Source organism: Periplaneta americana, chromosome 12, assembly GCF_040183065.1.
Source record: "Periplaneta americana isolate PAMFEO1 chromosome 12, P.americana_PAMFEO1_priV1, whole genome shotgun sequence".
In the NCBI taxonomy this organism is placed as follows: domain Eukaryota; kingdom Metazoa; phylum Arthropoda; class Insecta; order Blattodea; family Blattidae; genus Periplaneta; species Periplaneta americana.
In genome coordinates, this window is record NC_091128.1 from 147031038 (window position 1) to 147053330 (window position 22293).

General features: G+C 34.7%; 1 protein-coding gene across 4 annotated transcripts in view; it reads right to left on the reverse strand.

Moving 5' to 3' along the window:
* Positions 1 to 21200, reverse strand: part of Gk1 (Glycerol kinase 1) — a 34048-nt gene extending 12848 nt beyond the window's left edge. Inside the window, exons 1-6 of one of the 4 annotated variants that reach the window (XM_069842192.1) lie at positions 21061 to 21200; positions 7394 to 7473; positions 5074 to 5332; positions 3578 to 3795; positions 1197 to 1306; positions 384 to 486 (exon numbers count right to left, since the gene is read on the reverse strand). In XM_069842192.1, coding sequence (XP_069698293.1) covers positions 384 to 486; positions 1197 to 1306; positions 3578 to 3795; positions 5074 to 5332; positions 7394 to 7468 — 765 coding nt within the window. In that variant the 5' untranslated portion in view covers positions 7469 to 7473; positions 21061 to 21200. Of the gene's footprint in view, positions 1 to 383; positions 487 to 1196; positions 1307 to 3577; positions 3796 to 5073; positions 5333 to 7393; positions 7474 to 9692; positions 9769 to 20584; positions 20724 to 20871; positions 20989 to 21060 lie in introns of those variants that run through there. The other 3 variants (XM_069842191.1, XM_069842190.1, XM_069842189.1) reach the window with 3 other exon arrangements.
* Between the last annotated feature and the right edge of the window lie 1093 nt (positions 21201 to 22293).

Consider the following 22293-nt stretch of genomic DNA (forward strand, 5'->3'; position numbering starts at 1 on the left):
TTGGAATTTGTGGTGGACAAAGTGTTTGGTGGAGGGTTTTCACAGGGTACTCCCATTTTCCCTACTGGCATTTCACCATTGTTCCATTAATCATTCATAATTATGCGGTGCTATGTAATTCACTTGCAATAGTGCACAAAGGGCAACACCCAATGGCGGCTAAAAGAACTACAGCTTCGGTGTATCACTCACAGATGAGGATGCTTGGGTGAATGGCATTAAGTCAAGTGCCTGCCATTAGATAAAAAACATTTCTCTTTCGGAAATTAGGCGCAATTTAAAACGTTAACATATACACAGTATGAATTCAAGAAGAAAACTTTTTTCCAATTATTAAATACATCACAAACTATGTTATTAGCATAAAAAATGTTTCTACTTACTCCCGAGATAGGAACTCCTTGCAAAACACCATCAGCAATTGTGCCATATATTTCTGAAGAACTTCGAATTTCAGGAAGTAAATCTTTAGGAATTTTGAAAAACCTGAAAAAAAAAAAAACAAAACAAAACATAATAAATTTTTTTTGGCATCAGTACCTATACATGTAACTCTATTATCAAAAACCGAGTTTCGGAGAATTATCAGTAAAAATTTGTGGGCCTCATGAAGTCCAGATTTAACACCATGCGATTTCTATCTATGGGAGGGCACTTAAAATTAAGGTTTATGCGAAAAAGACTAAAAGAGTTGAAATCGAGTCAATCAGTGAAGCAGAACTTTTTAAAGTAATTAACAATTTCATAAGGAGGTGTCAACAGTGTGTAGCAATTGGTGGGGGACATTTTCAACACCTACTTTCAGCTCCGTAAGTACAAATTCCTATACTAAATGTTTCAGTGTCAGTAGACCGGAAAGCTCTTAGCAGCAGGCGACGGTAAAATGAAAACAGCGCGGTTAAACAAAACAGTGTCACTGTACGAGTATATCTACTGTATTGTCACAGTCTTCTTGTATACTATAGCAAATAGCTAACAAGGCAGCGTTTCCAATATGATGGAACAAAGAATATGGTATATACGTTGATAATTGGTTGGAAGGTTGAGTGAATAGTAAGGTTTCAAATCACTGAATTTCTTCACAGTAATATTTAAGCATTCGTTTTGGTATTGGGTGTACAATTTTCTATCTTTTTCAGCGATCGTAACTGATAGTTCATGAATTTAACCCACGATACTTAGTACCATGAACTTACCTACATAGCAATGGATCCCACTGAAGTGTTTCTATGTTCATGAGCATTGTTCTAGATGCATTGGTTACATCTGTAATATGTATACCACCATCCTTTCCACCAGTTAAGTTCTGAAACAAAATATTCATATTAAAGTTATTTAACGTACTAGAGGTCACGATTATTTGAGACTATTGAATCAAAATAAAAACTTGCATATTTAATACTGTAATGTCATTAAGCATTAACGTCTCTATGTATAAATTGGGGTCGCCCACCACCTCAAGAAAAGAGTACCGGTAATTTTTAGGCAATTTATTTTTTAAAAGCTTAAAATAAAGCTGATTATTTACTTCACAATTTTTTTTAAGTCTCTACCCTTCCACAACCCCCCCCCCCCACTTCTGCAGCTGTTAGTGGATTGTCTTGCTCAAATTCTAAAATTCTAAAATTCCGTGAAAGTTTCTGTGCTCCAAATAATATAAGCATGACAATTTATACATCAAGATAAACGAAAATTGCTTCGTATGTAAATATAGTATGACTAGACAAAAGGTTTTTTATATCCTTACATTGTAACTTGAACTGTTTTCAGAACATGGGAGGGTTGATAGTAGGAGGAAGAACAAAGTGCATAGGATTTGCTGATATGGCATTGTTAGCAGAACAGGAGACGACACTAAGGGATATGCTACTGGAGCTAAATGACAGTTGTGAGCAGTATGCGATGAAGATAAATGCAAACAGCATGTAGACCATGGTTATCGGAAGAAAAATAAAGAAGGTAAACATTCGAATAATAAATTAGGCAGTAGAGCAAGTGGACAGCTTCAAATACTTGGAGTATACTATAAGCAGTAACATGAGCTCCTGCCAAGAAGTCAAAAGGAGGATAACAATGGCAAAGAAAACTTTCAATAGAAAAAGGAGCATCTTCTGCGGACTTCTGGAAAAATAACTAAGGAAGAGACTAGTGTTTTGTGTGGCATTATATGGGCCAAAAACATGGACATTATGACGAAGTGAAGAGAAGCGAATAGAAGCATTTGAAATGTGGATATGAAGAAGAATGGAGTGTGTGAAATGTACAGACAGAATAAGAAATGAAGCTAAGTTGGAAAGAGTGGGTGAAGAAAGAATGAAGCTGAAACTGATCAGGAAGAGAAAAAGGAACTAGTTGGGTCACTGGTTGAGAAGAAACTGCCTAGTGAAGGATGCACTGGAAGAAATGGTGAACAGGAGAAGAGTTCGGGGCTGAAGAAGATATCAGATGATAGACGACATTAAGATATATGGATCATATGCGGAGACTAAGATGAAGGCAGAAAATAGGAAAAATGAAGAATGCTGGATTTGCAGTGAAAGACGTGGGCAAAACACTATGTATGTACAGACGTGGGCAAATTATTAGACTAAAACGTTTTCTTGAAAACATAATATAATTCGTCATATCAACTATCAGTATAATTCAGAGTCTCTATTGTAAATATGATTGTTTACATCTTATGGTACATTTTTCCAATGGTTAGGTATATTTTTTTTCTGGCTATGTTGGTACTACTGGTGTTTCAATTATATACTGCAGAAGATATACTCCCATGGCCTGCATGAAGACCGGATATGAACGAAATTGAAAATCTGTTATATACATTGAAGAAGAAAGTGAACAAAAAGAGGCTTACAACCACACATGGACTGATTTAAGCACTGTCTGATATCTGGCTAAATGATGCTGATATTCAAAGAAAGTATCAATCTTTGGTTTCCAGTATCCCTGACAAAATCAACGTGTTAATAAAGAATAAGGGAATGTTCACAAAATATTAGTAACCTCAAGACTCAATTTTCTGTTGAATATATCTGTGCAAAATACATTTTTGTTCATTATTTCTACTGATAAATACAGTTTCGTTGCACATATAATTAATTTAGTCTAATAAACTGTCCACGTCTGTATGTCATAACTTGCAGCTGATTGATATGGGTTTTTAATAAAGGTAGCTGACTGCATTTAGAGGAAGGAGCAGACGTCTCAGTTCATATTTCGTATATTTTTGAGTACCGTAGACACTGTCTAACCTCTCTCTTCTAATACTAAGCCAGTTGTTTCAACTGAAGTTATGTATATCTCGTGGTGCTGTACGGCATTTGGGGGCATTGAGTAGAGTTTCTCAGCACGAGGAGGAGATGTGATCAACACCATGCTCCAGCTGTCTTTTACCCATGGGAGGAGTCCGATATGGGGCTGAATGCACCCCAAAGTCGTCCTGAAAGTTATAATGACGAGAAAAATGCCGCTACTACCGAGGCGCAAACCCGAAACCTTCCAGTCCACAATCTGTGCTCCTAATTTTAAAATATGGTAATTCTTTATTCATGTCTTAAAATGAATTAACTTTTACCCATATGAGCCACGTATCCACAGTGCCAACACAGCAACACTTCTCATCTATTGCTTGTTGAACTTTCGGCACATTCTCTATAAGCCAACGCAACTTCAGTGCACTGAAGTATGGGCTGATTGGCAATCCACACAAGGGCTTCAAATAATTTAAACTTTTATTTGGGACAGTTTCCAATATTGCATCCACAGTTGACGTAGTCCTCATATCCAGCCACACTGAAAACAGCATAAAAATAACTAATTAGGCTACATTATAGTCTAATAGGCTATAACAAAACAAAACAACAAGTCAAAGCTAGGTAAATTCCATATACAGACAGAATTGTTAAGGACTTGAGTTATTAATACAGATTTCTTTCATCAATACTCACATACTGTACTCATTTCATTTCATAAAATGGTACAAATCTGCAATATCAACATTAAATACGACGATTAGGATCTAACTCACAAAACACTGACTTCACCAAACACATGAATTCATTAAACGTGTATCTCTGCTAACAAACTATCAAGAAAAAACTCTTAAAGACATTCACTATATTCTATATTTCAAACAGTTATATATTACAGACAAAAGTGTTACTATTGAAGAGTACACAATGGAATAACGATCAAGGTCCATTTTAGAAAGTTTCGAGAAAAACGAATTTTAAAGTTTAAGCCCCTAATACTTTGTTATGTGTGTATTTAATAGAAATTGACGTAGTGGAATGTCAAGAACGATGATTTCTTATTACTAGCTAGACCACATGATAGTACTTCCTTTCCACTATAAGATAGCATTATTAACTCAATTTCGATTTTTTATGGACCTTGATCGTTTTTCCCGCGTACCCTTCAATTGTTAAATTATATGTCAGCTACATATATCAAAATTTATATAACAAGATATGGACAGTATAAAATCTAGTAATAACTCCTCAAAAAAAGTACGAATTGGGCACAGAAATATGTTCATGGAAGACGCAATTGCAGACTGTATAAGAAAGGTAACACCTAATCAGTGACTCATAAAAGGATATTTATTCCTCAAAACAGATGATATGATTAAGTCATCAATACAAAGGACTATAACAAACATACGAACATGAATGATAGATATTACTAAAGTCTGTAGAAAACGTGATATTTTTTTTTATTTAAGGAACTTCCTACAGTTCAACAGTTCTCCACCCAAAACAAATTTTACACATAATGTAAGACCTCAAAGAAAGCAATAGTATTTTAAAATAGAAAATGCGCTTCTTAAATAATACTGTAAACCACAATACAATACACAGTATCATTTTTTAAAATGACTATAAATATTATCTCGCTTAACATATTACAATGGCAGTAGCATATTAAGTCGTCCATTTTTTCATAATTATTTTAAAAACCATGGATTATCAAAGGTCTCATAATATTGGTGCCAGTACAATATTCTTATTCTTGTCTTTTGTTCTTTACAAGCATTAATGAAGTATATAATTAGCAACAGCACAATCTTACCAATAGCATTATGTAGCGGCTCTCCTGTTACTGCATCCCAGACAATAGTAGTCTCCCTCTGATTTGTGATTCCAACAGCAATTATATCCGATGGCTCCACATCATCTGCACGAAGTGTTTCCACAGCTTTGGTAATGCATTCCTCAACAGCTGTTAAAATTTCCTTCGGATTCTGTTCAACCCATCCCTCTTGAGGATATGTGTTAGTAATTTCAATCTGGTGAGATGCAACCACTTCTCTGGTGCGCGCTGCAAATACCTGAAAAGGAACATGTTATGTAGTCTAAATGCAGCAGGGGTGTATACTGGTTAAAGGGTTTGGGCTACCGCTGACCCTATTATTACACAAAATATATATAACAATTACTTTAATTTTAATTACTATGGTAAAACTAATAATACAAAATTATTACATTATGTTATATTATAAACTTTTTCTTTTGTAATTTCCTTGGGCTACCGCCAGTAGCCCCGGTAGCCCGCATTATACGCCCCTGAAATGCAGTATTATAATAACGACTTATCAGCATTACAAATATATTGCATATCAATAAAAAAAAGACTAGTAACTTTTTTGTCTATGTTTGTATATTATTAGTCACACTGTAAATAAGTATTTTCAACTACATTATATGTCAACTGATGAAATAGAGAAAACATAAAGATGGTTCTGGATGGACATGTACAGTATGTATCAACCAGCGGCGGTTCCTCGGGGGATGGAAGGGAGGAACGTCCTCCTCACATTTTTCTTCTTTAGAAAGTATATGCCAAATAAAGTATGTCTCTTGAAATTCGAGAAAGATTCGATAATTTTTAAGTTCACAGCTAAAAGAAAACCTCGGTTGATAGAGTTTTAAACAACGCGCGCTCATTTGCTGCTAGAAAACTGTGAGAAAGATGCGAGATTGTTTGTGTGGAGGAAAGTCAATCCATTCCTCCTTTACTGCAGTTAACACACATAGACAACAGTGCACTAGCGGCCAGAGAAAGAAGCAGAGTTTTAAAGCAAGTAAATGAATGGTTAGGGAGGAGATCCTCCTCTGAATCAGCGCATGGGCGGGAAATAGAAACCGACTGGCAGTGCAGCAAGCTCGCTACCGCTGCCATCTAACAATGTTGCATTCAACCAGACTATAACACATCTAGGAGGAGACACAATAAAAACATTTTAACGCAACGCTATGAAAGACACCATATAAACTTTTTTTTTAATTATAAACCAAAAATATTATTCATTGCACTTTATATAGGCTACTATTCATGGTTTGAAACTTTCAAGGATATTTGAAAGTTAAAGTCGGGTTTATATAAAACAAAGTGGAAGTAGTTTAACATTAGTATCGCAGATCTTTTTGGCCTCTTAAATTCACTTCCATTCATTGTGTACTAGACAGGGCAACGGCCAAGTTGTCAGTTTTGTACAAATATATTTGAAATTGAAAGTAGGTACTCCAAACTACATTATTTTTTACATTAAAAATTAATCGGCCACCGGCAGCTTTGAACAATAATGGTAGTATGACTTTACAAGAACTGACATTCTTCAAAAGCATATGATATTGAACTTGTAAAATGTACATGTGGCAACACAGACCACGTGGGTGGGTGCAGTGTTCGCTTTTCTCAGATTATTTCCCATTCCCATTTCCATAAAACGGTTCCGATTATGAGTTAATAGCTATAGTCTCGTCTAATACGTGTGATGCTGTAGTGTGCTCGAAAAATGCTGCGAGGTTGTGAATTTCCTTGTAATTGTTAATTTGTGCAATTATTCAACAATGAATGGAAGTGAAAACATAATATATTTTGGAAATTTAGGAAACTCAGTTTACAAGAACAGATTATTGCTATACAGAAAGGAAGGCCAACCCCAACACTACCTGGTCTTAGATGTATGCATGTTGGCTAATTTGTAGCATGTTTCATTCAAGAAGGTGTCATTTCGTGCTGTTAACTTCTTTCCTCCTCTTAAGAAATACGCAGGAGCCGCCACTGGTATCAACATTGGCAAACTACGTCAAATTCAAATTTTAAGAAATTTTCCAAAATAATAGCCATTCATTTCATATTAAACATATACCCTAGTAATTAACAAAATTTATATGCAAAGCACTAACAAAACATGTTCACATTTTAACTTTGACCAAGAGGTATGTCATTTTTCCATACTACCAATATTAACTGATTGGTGCTCTTGAACATGAACATCTCGACCTCACATTTATGTTCTTTCTGTTATGATCTAATTTATATGTAAAATGAACATTTATTTTTGGCATGTAGATTGTCGTGTAGCAGTTCAAAATTTGCTACTCACCAAAAATCTTGCACTGCTTGTACCTTCATCTATTGCGCCAACTAATGGGCCATATTTTCCAGTAGTGACAGGCATTTTTTCTAAAAGAAACAAATTTGTGATTAACTAACATTATTATTTCCCAGTACAGTTTCCTAATATCCTCATTAGGAACTTCCTCTGAGGATATAATAGACATAAACAAATACAACAGATAATAGGCGTCTCAGAACGGAAAGCATTATTGCGTTTTAAAGAATACTCCACCTATTAGAAGACTAATTCAAATTCCCTTCAGTAGACATGTCCTTGAAAACACAATTGCAATAAAGTACTTCACTAATGACTAATGTGCTTCCTGCATTATTCATTTAGTACCAGTACCAAAACAATAAATTCTACAAGGAAGTTACACATTAGTTTCGGAAAGATTATAGCTTATGCAACATCAATAAATAGAGGTAAGCTTTGTACACAAAATAAAATTTATTCAGTATTCTCTTCAGGATCTCTAAAAATAATATTCTCTCCAGCATATCTAAAAATATGCAAAAATTAAATTAAAGTGCAAAGTGAACAATATCAATGATTGGGTATATAGAAGGAAGAATGGAATGAACATATAAATAGGATGGACAGAAATAGAATAGTTAAAATCGCAAAGGACAACCTACCAACAGGTAGAGAAAACAAGTCCAATGCGGTAAAAGATAGCATGACAACCTGAGTTGAATGCCAGAGAATTGAAGATGAACAAGCTTTATACCTACAATGGAAGAAGAAGAAGAAGAAGAAGAAGAAGAAGAAGAAGAAGAAGAAGAAGAAGAAGAAGAAGAAGAAGAAATAATTTTATAGTTTGCATTTAGGCTTGCTTTGGTCCATTGTGCAATGACTGTCGAAGTCTAACAGGTGAACCAGGTGACATTCGTGAATCCAATGCTAACAGGTGGGCCATCCTGCCTCCGCCCTGGCAGAGCCTGGACCCAACCTCAAGCGAGTACCTGATAAGCACCAAGACCTGAAGCCCAAAGCCCTTCTTATGTCAGCATCAGAAACCCATACTACCCCCAAGACTTCATCCCAACTTATTTTTAAATGGGCTATGGCAGATGCATTGCTGCCAACATAAAAAGTCGAAATGTCGCTATGGCCCTGACGAAATTCTGCTGCATAAGTAAAAATATTGTATAAAATTACTAAAACATAACTTTCACGGTGAGAATTGCTGTATTTGTTAGAGAAGGTGAAACTGGAAGGTATATGTTACGATATGTAGACACCATTTGTGACATTGTCGTCACTGTTGTTAATTATATTAATTTTCAGTACTTATTACACAACAGGCTTAAGTATATTAAAAAATTAGGGAAATTAATTAAACCACTTCAGATAAAAGTAATGCAATGAGGTAACTGAAGAATGAAGCTAATTTTCATCGGCTGATGGCACGATTTTACCATTCTCTCTTTTCTTAAACTGATACAATCATATTTACATTAAACTCCTTGATATGGTCATCAGTAATTAGGTAGAAGGTTAAAGAACCATTATTTTTGGTTAGTAAATTTAACTTCACACTTAGGAAGTCACTAAGAGCTTGCGGTTTTAAGCTGTTTCTCTTTTTTTGTTTTCATATCGCCCATTATAAGAAAGACCCTTTCTATTTTTGAGTTTCATGAGGCAACACCAGCAACTGTTTAGCTAAATTGGCAATATATGATCATAGGTTACATTGTTTTGCAGGAACTGAAATAATCCTGTATCAGAATGTGGATAATCTTGTATTCAATATAAAGAACTATTGATAGAAAACCCACCTCAGTTAAAAAGTTCCAAATACGGTTTTATCTTCTCAACCAAATTTGTCTTTATGAGTTCGTGGTTTTAGAGGTTGTGTTTTACAAAGTGAAACACTTTAATGAAGTGAGAACAGTGCTAGATTTTTTAGATGCTGAATTTGTGGCTTTCACTGCTATAACTCCAGAATATTTCTCAAAAACTGTCCTTAAAAAAATATCTAAATGTCTTTTCTTGTTATATAATTTTACATTCAACAAAATTATTTTGCAGGGAGGAAAAAAAAAAATTAGATTCTTCTTACAGCCAAATCCTCAAATGCGAACTCTAGTATGCAACCTTTGATACAATACTTTACAATGAAGAGTGTTCAGTATCGGTACTTTTTGTTAAAATTAGTAGAAGTTTCATGCTTTCTCAATATTTCAACTGAAATAAATCATAACATTACATCACCATAATATATAAAGTTTCCACCATTGCATTAGGACATATTTTTACAAAGTACAAAAAAAATACTTACTAGTCTCAATGTCACTCACGAAATCAAAGCAATCTTGCACTATACCTCCAGCAGATAACATATTTAGAAAATATGTATATTAATTTAACAGAAATGTCTGACGTTGTTATATCTCGTCACTAGACTGCAGTGGGAATGTTTCTATGCAAACTATCAGTTGTAATGACAGTATTTGTCTGTGGTCTCACATTAACCTTGACATCACTTCGAATTCTATCATGTTGCAAGAAAAACATCATACATTCAATTTTACATTACAACGAATAATTACCTTCTTGATAGTTCTTAATATTGTATCCCTATGTATTTAAGGGGAGAGGATGGTATTTTTGATGAAAAATTACTAAATTAAAAAAAAATATTCTTTAAAATACTCTGTGATGTGTGTGAATCGCCATTTTTAAACTTCCTGCGTTATGGATTTTTAAATCACTCACCCACTTTTATTGTTGTTTCTGGTAAATTAAATTTTCAAATTTTTTTTTCTTTAAAATACCCTTTTATATGTGTGGAATGCATTGCATAACATTTTGTGGGTATTTGTGCCCTTATCGCATGTTGAGACGTCATTTTTAAACTTCCTGCGCTATGGATTTTTAAATCGCACGTCCGCTTTTATCGGTTTCCAGTAACTTCATTTTTTTGCTACATTACCAGACAAATTGGATATAATATCTGGACTATTAAAGATACATGCATGAAATTTAGAACACACATTCTTTAGACTATTAGGAAACTTTTCTCTGTAACAGAATTTTGTTAATTGATTTCATTTTAAAAATACGTCCGTTTGTTTGCAAGAAAGGAAATCAGAAAATTGTTACTAAATTTTAATTGTTTATTTTACAAACGTAGGGTAATAATATCAAAATTCTGTTACAGACAGTTTGTAGAACATACTTTTGCAAATACATTGCAAAAACTGTTTGAATCTATCTTTAAAAACAGTTTAGATATATCGGTTTTAGTACAATCCTGCATTGGGTATTTTTTTTTTTCAAATTTGGGCCCCCAAATAATTTTTTTTTTTCAAAATATTTTTATTTGGTTGAGTTTCCACAGCTATGAGCTCTCTACATACAAAAAATTAATAATTTACACCAAATAGGAAAAAAGTTTTAAAAAATACCATCCTCTCCCCTTAACAGACAAGGGAAATAAAGTTATCTTTGTTACTGTGTTGACATGTATACCTCAAATATTTTAAAAATATTTATGTATATATTAGGTGTATGGAATGGAATGTAAGTTACGAAGAGGGGCACTATGGCTCAGCACTGCGACCTATTTAGATCTATTGCGCTAATCCTCTAGTGACGCATTCCCAAACCCACACTGGCTGGCCACACTAAGGTTCTCTGTGTACCCAGGTTTCGAGCAGGCAATCCCACTCGTCCCTAGGATAGCACCCCCCATGCGTCGCCAGCCAGTGATTGGGGAATGCTACGGAATGATAACAAAATGGAGAAATAGTCATGGAATGATATAAATACCTAATATGGGGAAAAACGGGAGAACCCCAACTGCAACCTTGTCCACCACAAGTGTCACTATGGATTTTTCAATGAAAAATCTCAGATATGACCAGTAATCGAACCCGGGCCGCCTGCATGACAGACTCAAGGTCTGACCACTCAGCCACCACAAATGGTATATGTTAGGTGTATATTAAGGCTCTTCATTATAAAAGTTGAAGCCCTGATAACTAAAGAAAAATAAATAAGTTTTGCTACTTCGGCAGTGTTTACATGTTGAATAATTTTGGCAGGAATAAAGAACATAGGCTTTGTGGAAGAAAAAAAAGTTCAAAATCTGACTATCGATAGTTTGTTTTTAATTGTTGTTTTCATGAATCAAACTTAATGAATAATGGCGAAAACTTGTCAATGTGTGTCACAATTTATTTTTCATACATGATTGATTAAAAGTTTTCATTGGTAGACAAGTAACTCTAGGTGTTATTGCCTCGCTGAATAGGTTAGCATGCAACAAATGACCGTCACGACAAATACTTTCACTCTCACCCCACTTCAATCCCGACTTAAGTCAGCGCGAGCAGTTGTCACTTTTTATTCTCATGATGTGAAAATAGGAAGATGTGCTATCAATAATTCTGCGATAGTTGGCTACATCTTATATTTATAAAATCGATATACATTTCGTCGAACTATATCGCATATATGAATCTGTCAATCTTTCCGAACTTTGATTTGTTATGGCCTGGATTTTATTGTATGTCCTCTCTTACAACTACTTCAAACTGCCTACAGATTTCAATGCTTTTGCGATGTCGACAATACTGGCTTTTAAGTGAAATATCATGTCTCGCTATGTAACTGTAAGCATTTATTTTGTTCCTACGTGGCTACAGATGCATTTGAAGACGAGTCATGTGTATTACTAACATCATCGTGTTGTGCATTGTCCCATCAAGCAAACAAGCTGAGATATGAGTAAGTACAAAAATACAAGTTGCAATGATTGTGACTATAATAGTATTTAAATTCATTAATATGTCACATCAACAGACGTGTATACGCCACCAAACATCGTAAGGTGAAGATTACAAGTTATAATGCTAGAATGCACGTGGATTTGTTAAGTGACTATCAACAATAAATCTTTACAGACAGGTAACTTAGAAAGGAAATAATTTCTATGATGTGACTTCATGCTGAAATTAGACACTTTCCGCATGTTCACGTATTTAGTGTATTTAAGCGAGGCAGTAATAACAAGTTGTAGGCCTCTAAATAGAAATTCGATTTTCAATTAGTTTAAGAAACTTCGCGTATTCGGAAACATAGTTTTTATTTTATTTTATTGTACTCAATAGATCTTACATTGGCACTGAAGCTTTAAGATGTGAAACAAGTCAAAATTTTACAAGAGTAGGCGGAGAGAGAACCGTTTCCTGGGGGGGGGGGGGGGAAAGCAAAACCGTAGAATCCCCATATAACAGGGTTACGGGGGACACCATTTATCTCAAAGCTTGACCGTGGTACAGTATATCGGAATATGATTACTATATTTTCGAGGGCATGTTTCTTACAGTGTTACATCCACATCCGCGATGTTTCGGACCGAGTTGTATAGGACTTGAACTGTAGGTCTGCTACAAATTATAATAGAGCAATCTTCCTCTTTTTCTCTCTCTTACAGAAACACATGCATACATCAATATAACTACGTAACAGTGCTAACAGAAAAGTTTTTATATGAAGCTTACGTTCCTGAAGATATCATATGAAATATAAACTCTAATTATTTTATTTAATCTCGTCTTTAAGTTTACACATTATACCAGGATCACTTTTCTTTTTTCTGCAGTATGTTATTCATATTTTTCTCCAAGTGGCGGCCTGAACATCTGCATACTTCTAACACACGAGTACAGGTTGTTACAAAAGAAACATTACACTGCTTCCATTCTTCAAATGAGGTATAGAAATTCTTATACATTCAGAAATTTAAAATAAATAGGCCTATTATAATCCAGACACATGATCTGAAGACATTAATTCATCATTTTAAGCACAGAAACTTAATCCTAAGCAAAAAAGATCTTTTGAATTCAATATTTTCTAACGTTAATAGAAAAAAAAAGACGATGAAAGAGTATAATATATAGAAAAAAAAAGAGTTCAGGCAAGTTTGGGGGGGGGGCCGTGCCCCCTCCCATGCCACCCCATAACTCCGCCTATGTTTACAAGATTACAATTTTTTGGCGAGATGAAGTGAGGTGAGGCCGACGATTCCTCATATATTACCTGGCATATTTGCCTTATGCTTGAGGAAAACAACGTGCGAGATACCGAAATTAATTTTAAATGTACAGTACTGTAAAAAAGAAACTCTACGATCAGTATTATTTAGGACATATGACCTGTTATTATACAGTTGTTGTTGTTGTTTAGTCAACTGTCCGAAGACAGGTTTGAACCTCACAAGTGACACCAATAAGACATAATTAATGAGACAACTAAGCCAGGAGATAATGGGGTAGAGTGACCAATTCCTTTTCCCCTCCATTGCATAGCCTACATCGCTGAATAGTTACATATTGTAGTGTCCGTGTTTTATTAATACCCAGCCAGCATCAAAGACGACGACGCTTTCCTTTGAAGAGTTCGTTTATTGATTAGACCTTCTCAGATGCCGCTCCAATCACAAGAATCGGTAACATACGATCACCAATGATGCGTTAGCATTTTTAATTATTTATTGGCGTGCCAATATCAATTCCACGTGGAGTACCTACGGAACACCATTGCTATAGACTTTATTGATGCGAGTTGAAATAAATATAGGTCCTACCGCTTTGTAACTAGGAACGACCTTCACACATTGCAAGTGCTGATGCGTACAAAAAAGTACACTAATTGGGCTTCAGATGTATAGAAACAATATTGTTCTTCCTCTGACATATGATTTTCCTTGACCACTTAAGTGTCATTTGCAACATGGTATTATTGATTAGTTGATGACGAAGCAATAGAATTAGCACATACACACAGTACTTGAAATTTGGTCCTGCGTCCCTCTGGGTACCGAGTTTGTAAACACATTAACTAATTACCGTTTATGTTTAAAATAAACAGCAATTGGATTATTCTCTAATTATCTGTCAGTCTGTCTACCTATCAACCAACCAACCACCCAACCAATAAATCAATTACCATCAATCAATCAAAACACCAATCCTTCCAACACTCCGTGCATTCCTTCACATATCAAACTACCCTTTTCTCTTTTGCAACAGTCCGTTGTAACATGCCCTCATAAAAATATATTATATTTCATGCAAAAGCCTTAACATAAAATATCTGTACCGGTATCATAAATGACACTTTAGGTACTTGCTCAATATACTTCTTAGGCGTTTCGCAACAACACATTTATTTTATTATCTTGGGAATTATATTCCCGTTATTGTTTATTTCGGAGGTGTCGTTTCTGGTTATGCTTGGAAGGGGGTAAGGTTTTTTAGGGAAGATCTAGAGGCCAGGAATGTAAAGCGCCTGCACTGCGTGCTCTCAAGAACCCGCACATTTCCTTAAGAGCGATGACCGTACTCTTATCTTGCTAAAAAGTGAACATTGTTGGCTTTGTAGTGCGTGTAGTATGAGCACGTAATACAGGCGCTTTGACATCCCTGTTATAGGGTTATATATCGCATGGCGTACTTCTTCTTTCCTCTGAAATGAATTATTTTCTATTCCGTAAACTGGGGTAAACTGTGATCCCTACGGTAAATTTGACCATTAAAAAAATTTAAACAATTCGATGCACTGAACATAACATACTTATTTTTAAAGTTAATTACTTTTTTACTTGTTGTTTTACACAATACACGGGTACAGTGATCAAATCTGATTGGCAGTTTCACAGAGTCTCTATTCCAGGCATTGATTTAATATACGAATTGTTTCTGCCCACAATTTTTTTACTAAACTGTCCCTCTATTGGAGTATTATGCAATACACGGGTACAGTGATCAAATCTGATTGGCAGTTTCACAGAGTCTCTATTCCAGGCATTGATTTAGTATACGAATTGTTTCTGCCCACAATTTTTTACTAAACTGTCCCTCTATTGGAGTATTATGTAATACACGGGTACAGTGATCAAATCTGATTGGCAGTTTCACAGAGTCTCTATTCCAGGCATTGATTTAATATACGAATTGTTTCTGCCCACAATTTTTTACTAAACTGTCCATCTATTGGAGTATTATACAATACACGGGTACAGTGATCAAATCTGATTGGCAGTTTCACAGAGTCTCTATTCCAGGCATTGATTTAGTATACGAATTGTTTCTGCCCACAATTTTTTACGAAACTGTCCATCTATTGGAGTATTATGCAATACACGGGCGTATCCTTTTTTGACCAGCACTTATAGTCTTCTACTAGTTCCACACCGAATTCAGTCGATGCCATAAAAATGGACGTATTGTCAAACTACTTTAGTAGAGCTAGTTTTCGTCATTTCTTACCACTTGCTCGTAACTACCTATACCGTTATTCTTCATATCAGTGTCACTTTATAGTGAAGCGTATCATATTGTAGCCTAAAGAATATTGTGATTATATGAAAATGATGCGAGCATGAAATAATAGCTATTAGGTTTATACAATATTATTTATTCTACTTATTATAGAAAACTATAGTAATGTGATTTATGAAAACTCATGGAAGTGACCAAAGGTATCGTCAATGATACCTCTTAAAAAGTAGTGTTGTACGCCTGTATGAGAACCCAAACAATGTTTCTATTATTATTATTATTATTATTATTATTATTATTATTATTATTATTATTATTATTATTATTATTATTACGTGAATAGTAATGTGTAGGAATGTATCAACATTTAATATTACTTCATTTAACATATAACAAATCGGCAATTATAATTGCTTTTCTCAGCCATGCTGCTGACTAGACTGAATGATAAATTCAGAGTCCGTGGATATCCAGAGTACCGCAATCGTTTGAGCCGGCAAATACCGACAATTGTTTGTCCAGCGCGCGCTATGCAGTATACAGTTGCATAGGGAAAGAATGTAATTTAAATATGAAAAAATGCAATGCTACTGTGTTCAGAACTGTTCACAGAGAACTGAAAAAAGCGCACATTTGTTTTCTCTGTGACAAAGTGAAAGAAATAAGGAAAAAGGAAAGAAGTGACTATAAATATAAAAAGGAACGATCCGCTACCTAAGCGAGCATACATTGTGAGATTAATGAATGACTGTATTTTGATATTTATTTTTTCAAAATTTGGGCCCCAAAATATTTTTATAAAAATAATCTAGAATTTAAGTTGATTCAGCAATGATATTTCTACATAAAACAAATGAAAGTCACGTACCAATTAGTATCAGTGTCAAATTTTTACCATCTTCTCCCTTTCAAATCAAGCATTTCTGAATTTGATCCTATTTGCTATTTGCAAGAATGACAAAATGTATTTGTGAAGTTCTGAATTTGTTCTTGAGACAAGATTGTATTGTTTGGCTCGATTAGAAAATACAAAGACCGTGGAAACTAGAAACCCTATTAAGGTTAGACTGATGTGAAATTTCAATTTTCTAAACTATTCTAAGTAGATCTATGAAATTTTGTACTTTTAATTTGTAATTTTAAATTGTGTAAATTTAGGTTTCCAAAAATTGCTACTATTTTGGCCACAATTTTTGTCTACATACGTGTCAGACCTTCAGAAACGAAACTTACTATACAATTTTCCTCTTTATTTTACTAAAAAATAATTAAACATATTTAATGCACTAAAAGTGTAAAAACAGAAAAATTCAACTCGAGCATAAAAAACTTAATATTAAAAAATACCTCTTCTGGCTGATATGCATATAGATATAATCAGGCAGTACATCTCACTTGACGATATGTGTCAGAGGAAGACAATTGTTTGTAAGTATCTGAAGTGTGATTAGTGGACTATGCAGCTAATCGGCGAAGTATGCATTGGAGGGGGAAAGAAACTTGCCACCCTACCCCATTATCTCCTGGCCTAGTTTTCTCATGAGTGATGCCTTATTGGTGGTACTTATGGGGTTCAAATCTGTCTTCGGACAATTGACTAAACAACAAGAACAACAAAAAAAAAAAAAATGAGTGTTAGGTATAATACTGATAGTAAGTTTTGTTAAGAACATATTCAAAAACCTCTACAAAAAATCATGCATGTAGTACAGAATCTGTAGAAAGAGTAGCATTTTTAGCAATGCAAAATTTACAGAAAATTAAAAAGGAGAAAATTGACTTCAAAAGTTTGGGATAATAATAATTAACCAGGTCTCTGTCTTTTTTATTTTCTAGGCATTTTGAAACATGTAGAACTATCATATTATATACAGAACTTATCCTTATATACGCTACCACGCTGTGCACACCTAACCTACACTAGTAAATAAAGATGACTAAAAATTATGTAATCTTATGAAAACACTATAATAGACAAATATTATTTACAAATCATTATGGACTATAGACACTATTATAACACTAACAATAAAACTGTTAGAAACTTGCAAATATTTCTTGTATCACAAACAAAAACCAAGCATGGAAAACACGTTGTTATGGCTACTAGCAACAAGTGGAATTTTCCTTTAGATAAGAGTTGTGCTCTCCTTTGTAACTGAATATCTTTTAAAGGAAAGCAGCCTTTGAAGTACGTAGGTCTAACACCTGTTGGATTCTATGAAGAAATATTTCGAGAAGTCAAGAAGCTACACTGGCTCAATCGGAAATCTAATATAATAAATAATGTATGAAATATAGCGTAATTTCCAAAATGGTCGCAGAATTCAGAGTGGGGGTCGTGGACGGAGAATTTAAATTAACAGTCAGAGCTCGCAGCCTTTTAAAAATGTGACCCTAAACAGCTGATAGACCGGTCGTATGATCATGAAAATTGGCAGAGGGCATCTTTAGACCATAAATGAATTTTTAAAGATAAAAACAAAGAAACAATTTTCTTACCAAAAATGACAAAATCTCACATCAGTGTATCCTTGGGGACATTATAATGAAATTACTAACTTCCATACTTTTAAAACTAAACTCACAAAATGTTTATCACTAGTATTCTGGTTGATAATAACACATGTACAAACTTTCGTCTCTCTCTATGATAAGTGGTTTGCACTTTATTAATAACTTAATTATATAGTGTATTGCTTAATGCAAAAAATCCCTTGCGTCACAATTTACATTATTTTTCATTGATATTCACTTATAAGATTCTGTATATACCTAGAAACAAACATTACTATTGGAATTTTCTGTACAGCGAATGGGTAAATTACTAGGAATTTTTATGACTATTAATTTTTTTCATTAACTAAAAAATTCTAGCAATTTACTTATTAATTTTACAACAAAACCTTATAGTAAGCTTTGATTCCATGTATGTAAGGAGCCATGTAAGTGAAAAATCACTTAAGAATAATGTCAATTGTAGTGCGACATTTTATATAAAGTGGTTCAATATTTTAATAAAATAATTAATAAAATGCAAACCACGTATCATAGGCGGATGCAATTTTGTACACTTGTCACTAATAAGCAGATATACCAGTGATCAAAATTTGGTGAATCTAGCTTCGTAAGTATGGTAGTTATTGGTTTCACTGTTGTGAACTCTTAAAACTAATAAACTTCGAGAAATTTCAGTATAGTGTGCCCTTATATGCGGAAGCCGGAGTGTTTGCACGAGGAATTCAGTTGGAAATGTTTAGATTTATTGTTATTTTATTTGCAAAATTGTTGTTTCCATTTGTTACTTGTAATTTATTAAGTTCATGCTGCTGTGATGTTTATGAAGGAGTATATTGAACACTTAAATGCGTATTTATGCTGTAATAATTATTAAATGAAGTTTTTATACATTAGTATGTTGACTGATAATAATGTTCTACAATGTGAGAAGATCCTTTAGACGTTTTTGCCCTTCAAATTAAAAATATCTGAGTTTTACTTCAAATATTCCTATCCGTAGCGTGTTGAAAAGGACTAACAATGGCGGCCGACTCGGTGATTGCGCTACTCTGTATATCCACGGACTCTGGATAAATTAATCAACTGGAGGCATCTAGTGACAAGTAAATAGAAGAAACTCGAATGATAACCAGAAAGCGCAGATGGTACAGAATAAGATGCCTCAGGCCACGGACCTATATAAGCGCATAATGAATGACATGAATAAATTTCTAAGCTCTCATATATTATGATACCAATGACAGACGAGGATACACAGGCAGATGCCCTGTCCTATCCAAAACCATTTTACCAATAGCAGGGATACTTACTTACTTACTGGCTTTTAAGAAACCCGGACGTTCATTGCCGCCCTCACATAAGCCCGCCATTGGTCCCTATCCTGAGCAAGATTAATCCAGTCTCTACCATCATATCCCACCTCCCTCAAATCCATTTTTATATTATCTTCCCATCTACGTCTAGGCCTCCCTAAAGGTCTTTTTCCCTCCGGTCTCCCAACTAACACTCTATATGCATTTCTGGATTCGCCCATACGTGCTACATGCCCTGTCCATCTCAAACGTCTGGATTTAATGTCCCTAATTATGTCAGGTGAAGAATACAATGCGTGCAGTTCTGTGTTGTGTAACTTTCTCCATTCTCCTGTAACTTCATCCCTCTTAGCCCCAAATATTTTCCTAAGCACCTTATTCTCAAACACCCTTAACCTATGTTCCTCTCTCAAAGTGAGAGTCCAAGTTTCACAACCATACAGAACAACCGGTAATATAACTGTTTTATAAATTCTAACTTTCAGATTTTTTGACAGCAGACTGGATGATAGAAGCTTCTCAACCGAATAATAACAGGCATTTCCCATATTTATTCTGTTTAATTTCCTCCCGAGTATCATTTATATTTGTTACTGCTGCTTCAAGATATTTGAACTTCTCCACCTCTTCAAAAGATAAATTTCCAATTTTTATATTTCCATTTCGTACAATATTCTCGTCACGAGACATAATCATATACTTTGTCTTTTCGGGATTCACTTCCAAACCTATCTCTTTACTTGCTTCCAGTAAAATTCCCGTGTTTTCACCAGGGATACCTACTAAAAATGTGTATTTCAGGGAAAACGTCAAAATATACTTTTGCAGCTCATCAATCACAATAATTTCTCCCTAAACATCATATAATGAGAAACTAAGACCCATATATTTATAGATGCATGTACAGTACTCGTATGTGACATGCAAATGAACTGTTTTATAATATAATATTACATAATAGAACTGAAATAACATTTCAAAGAATTGTAATTTTTAGTTCATAAATTAAGCTAATGTCATATATGACTTTCATTCTATGTACTTACCGTTTCACCTCGTTCTTCAAAAGTGATATTAGTCAATGGTGCTGTTTTATATAATAATTGTAGTTGTATGTTTCCTGCTAGAAGTGAGATTTATGTAACTTTCCATACCCACTGATGATCACAGTTCATAGTGTTTCATATTGAGCTTCAACAATAAATTAAAAACATGAAGATGAATACTAAACAATACCTTACTACCTTACCGCAGATGTACAAATTCGAAAAAAAAAAAAATATTCCACAATATTCTTATCGTAAGTATGTAATAAATAATAAATTGTACACACCTATTCTTCCAATCACGTGTTATTCGTACTGAGAAATGTGTCGAGTATGAGAGCAACAACCAATTGAAACTTGCTAGAAAGAATTCTGTCTGCTATGACCAATCAAGTGGATTATTCGTACGAGCCTCCTTTTACGTAACCAATAACATTATGTTTTTGCAAGACACCACAGTGAGAAACGTAACTTACCTACACGGAAATAGTAGATTCATGGTTGAACTACATAAAATATTCGCCAAGAATCAGCTTATAGAGGTACTCCATTACCATTGTAAACTCGTGTAATAAATAAAAAATCCGTCTAGGTATGTAACCTGTTTCAATTTGTTTCTAGAATTATAACTCGTTGACATGGAAATTATATATTCATCCATGTCGTTGATTACAAGGCACGCTAGCGATACTACACACATTCTTCAGAACTTTGAGTTGAGGCTTCGATGGCTACGTAATGTGCAGTGTAGCCAACATTCACAGTGCTCCTACCCGCCAGATTGGTGTTGCAAACACGCCATATATCCGCCAGAAATAAAATCATCGGGGAGTCTGTACTGCCTATCCCAGCAATGTAAATTTCATCTAATTTAGGTGCACTTTTCTCAGGACTTATATAAGATACACATTTGAAATTTTTAGGGGTTATTCTTCAAGTATTATTGTATGTAACAGGTTAAAATTACGGTCTTTATCTTTTATTACTCTGCTTTACATTGATGGGATGGCTGTACAGACTCCCCTTAAGCTCTATATACATCACACGCGGTGCCGGGTTTAGGCCTAGGCAACCTAGGCGATTCCATGTCACTTGGTGTACAAAAATTGGCATATGGACATTTAACATACTCAACTTTAGCATACTCTATTTTCACCTACTATTCTTTCACCTATTCATGTTTAATAATAATAATAATAATAATAATAATAATAATAATAATAATAATAATAATAATAATAATAATAATCCCTGGCGCTACAGCCCGTGAAGGACCTAGACCGACCAGCCGGCTGCTGGCCTCACGCCCACATGCCGAAGCAGAAGTAGACGATCATCCAACTAGAATGGAGGTATCGTGTGGTTAGCACGATGATCCCCCCAGTCGTTATAGCTGGTATTCGCAACCGGATTTCGCTACCTATCGTAGCTCCCCAAGTGCACCACGATGCTGGGTTGGCACCGGTCCCATACACTGGCCGAAATTTCATGAGAAAATTTCTTCCCCGATGAGGACTCGAACCAGCGCGCATTCCGTAACTCGAATCCTAGGCGGGATGCCTTTGACCGCGACGCCACGGCGCGGGACCTACTCATGTTTAGCCTACCTAAATTTGTTATACGGCAGTTCGCATACTCAGTTTCGCCTATTGCAGTCTTTATAAGAAAACACTTTCAATATTGTATTATTAATTGATATACAGTATTAT